A 7,725-nucleotide genomic window follows, 5' to 3' on the forward strand; every position below is an offset into this window, starting at 1 on the left:
CAAGTGTGTAAGCATCCATTCTATTTTCTGTATTATGATTATTCCCACACAATACAAATTCTAGAAATAGGAGCAAGTACTACCTTCTATCTTACAAGAGAGAGGGAGTGACACTAAAACAAGGTCAATAGCTACTGTTGGTTTTGTTGTTTCTGACAGTTAGAGGTTCTTTTCTTCCTGGACACAATGTAGACACCATGTAGAGTGGAGTTCCCATTGTGTCAAAAACCTCGATGTCTGGCTGTTGAGTAATTTTTCACCTAAAGGTGCATCCACACGGTCGAACAATGTCCAATGGACAAACATTGTTACCAGTTAACAATTGTCTGCTGCTCTTTGCCTTGTGAGCAGAGTACAAGCACTGGTATCAACCTCATCTGGTACCTACTGTTTGTTATGAGATCTACTTCCATCGCTTCAACGCTTATGACGTCTTCCTGCTTCGCCTATGATATGGTAACAATGTTTGTCCGTCGGACATTGTTCGACCGTGTGGACGCCCCTGTTAACGCCTGTTCAAGCGTCCGCCCCGGATGAGCTCGCTGCTAACGTACCGTCACGCTTTTTTGTAATCAGCGATCATAGCACTGATGATAGTTTTTTCTAAGTTAATATTGATTTTTATGCTTATTATTCATACTGTAATTAAGTGTAGGAAATTCTCTCTCTCTCTCTCTCTCTCTCTCTCTCTCTCTCTCTCTCTCTCTCTCTCTCTCTCTCTCGGAGTCCAGTCACTCGGCAAAGAGTCATCTTCACTCCCGCTATTGGAAGAAAAGTTTGTATCATCACTGGAGGATTCAGAACTAGAGCTCTCATCATCAAATAGGTTATCAATATCAGACTCCTCATCTAGTATTTGATTGATCTCACCTGAAGAAATACGCCTCCTCTTTGGGACATTCATTGTGAAAGACGCGAAATCCAATTTGTCTCGATAAAAACGCCCGAAGCGTATTGAAAGAAAACCAACAGGGACAGGCAGTTTTCTAGCATAAGCGACCACCAGGAAAGAGTTGCCAGGCTGGAAATAAGTTTCCCGTGTGCTGAGAGTGTTACCAAATGATGTTCCTACACTTTCTATACGAGTAAACGTATTATTACGGGGCTGACGGCTTGACAAGCACAGTTAAAGTCTTGAACGTAATATCCCGTTGAAGGCGCTACCGAGTAGATCGCGGTAAACGTATTATTACGTGGGTGACGCTTAACAGGTTAAGAGATCAGAGGCATAAACCCCTTCCAATCGCTACAACAATTGACCAGGAAGTGAACCCAATGGGTGAGCGAAAACCAACAGTGTGATTTAATGGTCACTTTATCCTCCCACCAAAAGTAAGTCTAACAGGCATAAAGAAGTATGGTTTGTTCTGTATATAACAAATGGAAAATTTTTAATCAATTTGTATTCTTCATAGGTCTTTATGTAAATGGCCCACCTCAAGCCATCCCATGCAGGGTGATAATTGGTTGATTCACAGCATATGGAAGGGGAGAAGAGGTCAGGCTCCGCCTATACTCTATCTCCCCATTGGCTGATACACTCATGCCCCAAAAACCAAACTTTGTTTCTACATATTTTTAATCAGATCCAGCTGCCTGCTTTGAGTTTTTTATTTATTTTTTCTTACATGTAGTAAGACCTCAGGTTTGTTAGTTAAGAAAAACAAATTGATAAAAAATTTGTAATTTTTGATAAGAAAGGTAGTCGGTGCTTTATTTTCTTTTTATAATGTGCTATTAATCTATACAGTAATGATTTCATTGAAAGTTAGTTTTTATTTGTATTTTTTTTTTTTTCAATAAGAAGTGATTGATTCAGAGTGACCTGAGTAAATTGATCATTAAATCATTTTTATCCTGCAAATACAGTTGAGAATGTTTTCATCATTGTGAATGGTTTGTATGCTGCATGCAGGATGTCCTTTTCTGAATTCCTAGTTTATCTGTTTATTGGAGAAGTACCGTGTCAGGATGCTAAATGGTTTTTTTTCATACAATTTTTTTAATTTGAGTATGGGACCCCTTACCATATCTATTTCATCTCAGCTAGTGTAACACAATTAGTATTTGGTGTCTGGATTTATGAAGTTAGCATTTAACTGGGTTTTTTCCTAAATGAGTTAGGCGATGTAAGCAGTACAGTATTTCTCCTTGATGCTATATGGACAATGATATGTAATTTACTATGCTTGAAGGTGATGTGATATTTACAGAGGGTACATTGGCCATTTCTATATGGCTATGTAATATACAATTAAGACTTCAGAAGTGGTTTTGTAGTTAGGAAAGACATTGAGTAACTGTGAATAAAAGTTTACAGTGGCCCCCCGTATTCGCGTTCTCCGGATTCGCGGACTCACACATTCGCGGATTTCTCTCGGGAATGTTTCCCCGCATTATTCGCGCATTCGCTGTATTTTTCTATGGAGAAATATCCACAAATTCCTGGGTTTTTTTTATCAATTTCATCATAAATGCACTTTTTGTGATAAAATAAAACTATTAAAAAAAACCCCAAGTAGGAACATTTTTTGTGGTTTTTCTTGAGTTTTAAACTAACTAATAGAGCCTGTCTTTAGTGTTTTTTATAGGGTTCCAAACATTCGCGGGTTCTAACTATTCACGGGGGGTCTGGTACGCATCCCCCCAGCCGAATACGGGGCGACCGACTGTTCATCCACTTTTGCCTTACCTACCAGGGTGTCAGTCACCACGAAGATAACAGAAATATTACCGTGGCATATTCCGATTTCTTTCAGTGATACGTTGAGCCGTTTTCAATACCAGCGTCACTTGGATCCCCTTTGTAAGATATTTGGGCAATTGAATGTGTTATGGATGCGGATTATGGGTGAGTACAGAATTTAACGAGTTTTGATGTGTATATATTTGTTTTTTACTTAATCTATCATTTTTTTCTAATTTAGTTTTTCTAAGCAAAATCAAATGTAGAGCCAAAAATTTACTGATGTAGGCTGGAAAGGGATGAAAGAGTCGCCAGACACCTGTGACATAGTCCTATTAATTATCTAAGAGATGCAGTTTGACATTCAGTATTTTCATACGATTAAAAAAATTCTTATACATATTGTGGATGGATTTTGACAGTGTATAAAAATTTAGACTGCAATTATTTGCATGTTCTCTGCTCCTCACAGTTCATGCGCGCATATATGTAGTCTCTTGCCTTTTGAGTGAGTTTATAGAAAATTGATTTTAGTGGTTCTTCAAAATATATTTCCCTAAATTCTAATAAATTACCTCTCAATATGGCTACTCATGAATTCTAAGGATTTGTGGCAGTGTAATCAAGGCTACACCATCAGATAGAATATCAGTTGAAGTATTTTTTAACCACTTTAGTTTTCAAAGGTGTTTTTGAAAAATGTATTTGATTCTGGGTTTCTTCAGAAGATAGTCTCTTAATTTCGTACAGAGATATAGACCAGTTTTAGCTTAACATATGGTAGGTAAGGTTAGATACTTTGTACAATCATGAAAATTTGGTATTCAGGGGACTGAGAACCTAACTCTTTTGGATAAGAATGGCCAGCTGTAGTTTTGATGAAATCACTAAAACAAAATTTAGATTCTACTCCTTCAGTGAGTAAAAATTGTGATGGAAAGATGAAAAGTAAAAAAATCTGAAAGCGACACATCTTTGGATGGAAATGATGATTCATTGATTCCTGATTTCCTTGCCACTTTCAGTGTATTGCTCCAGTCATATGGTAGTAAGCATTGGCCTCACTGGAGTCCCGTCAGATAAATTACCAGTGTCTTCACACTTAACAATATAATTAAAACAAAAGTAAATGGTGTATAATTGTTTGTGCACAATGTTTTAGCAGTTTTTCAGTTCCAACCTATCTGATTGTTGAAGACCTTTGGTCCACAGACAGTTCAAAGAGTTAGGCCATTTGATTGATGAGGCACGAGACTGTCAGTAGTAGAGGAGTTCTTGGCCATTTTTAATTATTGCATTGTTAAATGTGCTTCAAGTTGTCACCTTCTAATAAGTATTAATGTATAGAGGAATGAAATTTTTAATATTTAAACATAGTTGGTTTGTGTTTTTTAAAGCTACGATAGAAAAATCATCTATAAGATGTTTTCTCGTAATTATATAAGATCACAGCCTCATCTGTTTAGTTTAAACAATGATTAACAAGTACAGCCCGTAGAGGTGCCCGTTCATCTCAGACATTGTTTGGTAATATTTCTTAAGGTCATCTGCAGTTAGATATTTGCTTTTATAAACATTACTTGTAGAATAGTTTCTCATGATTGTCTGTTGACTTTCAGTTGGTTTATTAAAAATGCAAGCTTAGATTAGCTAGCAAATTATGTTAAAATTTATAGACCACCCTATACCAGTCTTGATGTACTGCTTTGGAGTTTTTCAAGACTTTTGATCCCAATTGACTGTGGTTTGTGTTATAAAGTTTCAGAACACTAAAAAAATTTATAGACACTAAAATATCCAAAAGTATTTTGCATGAATATCTGTCCACCACTTTTAAGGCATGTAATACTTGCTTGTTTTTGTTTACCAAATATAAAATTCAAATAGATTTTATTGAAGTGTTTCCACTTTTCAGATATCAGTCCAAGAAATTAGTTTTGGGAGCTGAACCATTCTGTAGAGCAAGTACATGTGGAGTACAGCTGCTGCATTCTTGGCTTCTAAAATGTAGAGGTCAAGTATAAAGGGAACATTGAAGTATTATTATGTAACAGTGCTTTTTTGTAGAGATATTTATGTTCCACCATCCTTCGGCATATTCAGTACTGTGTCCATAGCAGCAAGCATGAATTCCAGCGATTACTTGGACGGTACTCAAGAATATGAAACTCTCTATCCTCAGACTGTGATGGATTCAGACAGTCAGGATTCTCCAGTTCATAACAAGAAGCCTCATTTCTATTCCCCAAGCCATGCAAAGCACTTTGACTGCTTTTGTGGAAAAATATTCATAAGTAAAGCTGATTATAATCGTCACATGCTCATCCATACTGGGAGAGACCTCATGAATGTGAAATATGTGGTAAAGCATTTTCTCTGAAAGGAAACCTGACGAAGCACATGATGTTGCACACTGAAGAAAATCTTACCACTGTCCGAGTTGTGGGAAGGCTTTTTTTGAAAAAAGCTATATTGACCAGCATATGCGAGTTCACACAGGAGAAAAGCCCTTTGTATGCCCTCACTGCAACCGAGCCTTTTCTTTAAAGGGAAACTTAGCCCAGCATATAAAGCTTCATACGGATGAAAAATCTTACAGTTGCATGCAGTGTAACAAATTGTTCCTGAAGAAGAGCTATTTGGTTCAGCACATGCGAGTGCATTCTGGGCTTAAGCCTCACAAGTGCAACTTATGCAGCAGGGCCTTTAATCTGAAGGGCAATTTAGTACAGCCCACTAAAGAGACACAGTGGCCGTAAACCTTTTAAATGCTTGGAATGTGGTAAAGCTTTTGCATTGAAAGGAGCTTTAAGGGAACACGAGAAAATTCATGGAGGTGATAAACCTTTCGTCTGTAATGTTTGTAGTAAGGCATTCAATAAAAAAGCCTATTTAACACAACACGAGAGAACGCACACAGGTGAGCGTCCTTTTCATTGCTTGGAGTGCGGCAAATCTTTCTCTCAGAGAAGCATACTCAATCAGCACATGAAGCAGCATGGAGAGAGATCTTATAAATGCTGTCAGTGCCATAAGATTTTTGAAAAAGCTGTCTGAAATCAACAAAGCTGTCAAGAATAATCGCTTTGGGGGTTTTAAATGTAATGAATGTGAAATTCTTCATGGAAAGGGTGAGTTGGGCTCTGATGGAAATGTTTCTGTGTTCTTGAAAGAAGAGCAGTCTCTTTCTGGGTATGATGCTCAGTCTTACATACAGGATGATAATATGTCATTATATAACTTAGACAGTTTGCAGAAGGCTGATGAATTTGACAGGCTAAGACTTCTGAAACTGACTAGGTTAGAGGAGGACTGTACTTCTTCCTCTGATAAACAGTGTAACACATCTTTAGTATCTGAGAGCAGTGGCTTAAATGAAAGACCCTATGAATTTGATACATCAGCAGCTCAACCCTCTGGAGCCTTCAGCTCCCTCAGAAGTTAAAAAGTATGTAGACTTTTATCGTTCCAAAAAGAAAAAGTTGCCATTGCACATGCTTTGTCAAAAGAAAGCAGTAAAATACCAACTAATCAGAATAAGGTTCCCGCTTCAGCTAGTAATATAGATGAAATGCAAGGTCAGAATAAAATGCAAGCTACATATAACATAGCTGAAAGTAGTTGAAAAACACAGAATTCCAGGTAGCACTCAAACACAAGACCCATCTCTTCTGGAAACACCTATTAGTCAAAAACAGTTGTGTGATGAGAGAAAAAAAGCTGGAGGCAGTTCTTAAAGCAAGTGGTGGCGAGGCAAAAGGGAACCATCAGAAACGACTGCTGAGAAGAATAGTAGCCAGACCTGTGCAGAACCATCAGTGAAAGAGCCAGATGTTGTAAAGTACTGGTGAGAAAAGCCAGCAGAATAATGTCAAAAGTGCTTCAGAACAGTCAGGAGAGTTGATGGCAGATGCCTCTAAGACCGCCACAAATAGTGATAAAACCTCAGGACATACTGTCAAAAAACATCCTGCATTGGGTAATGATTCTCAGAACTCTTCATCAGTAGAAGAATCTGAATCAAGGAGAGCTTTTCTGTACAGCAGTCTTCTTTATCAGATTACAATGCTAGAAATCTGGACTCCTTAAGGTATATAGAAAACTTGCAGAGAAATTTCTCTGGCATTCGACATGGAAATGTGCCAGAGGTAGAAATGCTTTAAGTAGATTTGGTATTAAAGGTTACTATAATTCTCCATGGTCATTTGCAGGAAATTATCCTGAGTGAATGCACATTACTAAAGTCTGTTATAGAATTTTTGACTGGAGAACATTTTTTTTGTATAACTACAAAATGCTGTGCAGCATGACTATGGTTACTGTTGGTAGTGTTATCAAAAGTACATACTGTGAACACAGCACAAAGGAATCAGTTTAAACTTTATATTCATTTTGTGTTAATATGATGTATGGCATTATTCATTGATATGAGAGTTTTCATATCTTCAAGCTTATGTAGTGTAGATATGCCAATAATACTATTGTTATAGCTTATACTAAGTAACACTTACTGAAGGTTTTATTTAAATTTCATAGATATATGATTTCTAATAGGTAGTACAAATTTTTTTACAATTTATTTTTTACTGCCATTATGATGTGACATCTTTGTTTTGTAAACTATAGTTATATCACACACATATATATATAATATCTAATTATGCATTCTCTATTCTTTACATGCATATGTAATTACATTTATGCTAAATTATTATGTTTCAGTTAACTACTGTTTTGGGGAATCACTGTATCTACATATTACTGGTATCCTTTTGACACTATTAATCTCTCTCATGGAATTTTATGGGGTATTTAAGAAACCTAGTTTGCTTTTATTTATGAGTAACTTGATTAACCAAACTGTTTCATACAAATTACAAACCCTGTTTTGTACTAAGCAAAGGCCTATTACACCCAGTCAAAATTGAGTGGCCAGGGCAGGTGCAGCAATATTTGGTTTATGATTTGAACAACCCAACGAGGATGTGCCCCATTTGTCAGTCGCTAAATTCCATCATTTGGTTTTGGAAGTTGTATCC

At 36.8% G+C, this 7,725-nt stretch overlaps 1 protein-coding gene across 1 annotated transcript; it reads left to right on the plus strand.

The window, feature by feature from the left end:
- Positions 1 to 4,811: 4,811 nt before the first annotated feature.
- On the plus strand, positions 4,812 to 5,445 carry LOC135216318 (zinc finger protein 569-like). The gene is made up of 2 exons (XM_064251490.1): positions 4,812 to 5,048; positions 5,236 to 5,445. The coding sequence occupies exons 1-2, from the start codon at positions 4,812 to 4,814 to the stop codon at positions 5,443 to 5,445; spliced, it is 447 nt and encodes a 148-aa protein (XP_064107560.1).
- Positions 5,446 to 7,725: the final 2,280 nt, after the last annotated feature.

Source organism: Macrobrachium nipponense, chromosome 6, assembly GCF_015104395.2.
Source record: "Macrobrachium nipponense isolate FS-2020 chromosome 6, ASM1510439v2, whole genome shotgun sequence".
Taxonomy (NCBI): Eukaryota; Metazoa; Arthropoda; class Malacostraca; order Decapoda; family Palaemonidae; genus Macrobrachium; species Macrobrachium nipponense.

Excerpts from the sequence above, each read along its gene's own strand:
- LOC135216318 (XM_064251490.1), top strand. The coding sequence starts at position 4,812 with ATGAATTCCAGCGATTACTTGGACGGTACTCAAGAATATGAAACTCTC. Across the intron at positions 5,049-5,235 it reads TCATGAATGTGAAATATGTG|GGAAACTTAGCCCAGCATAT; the intron begins GTAAAGCATTTT and ends TTTTCTTTAAAG.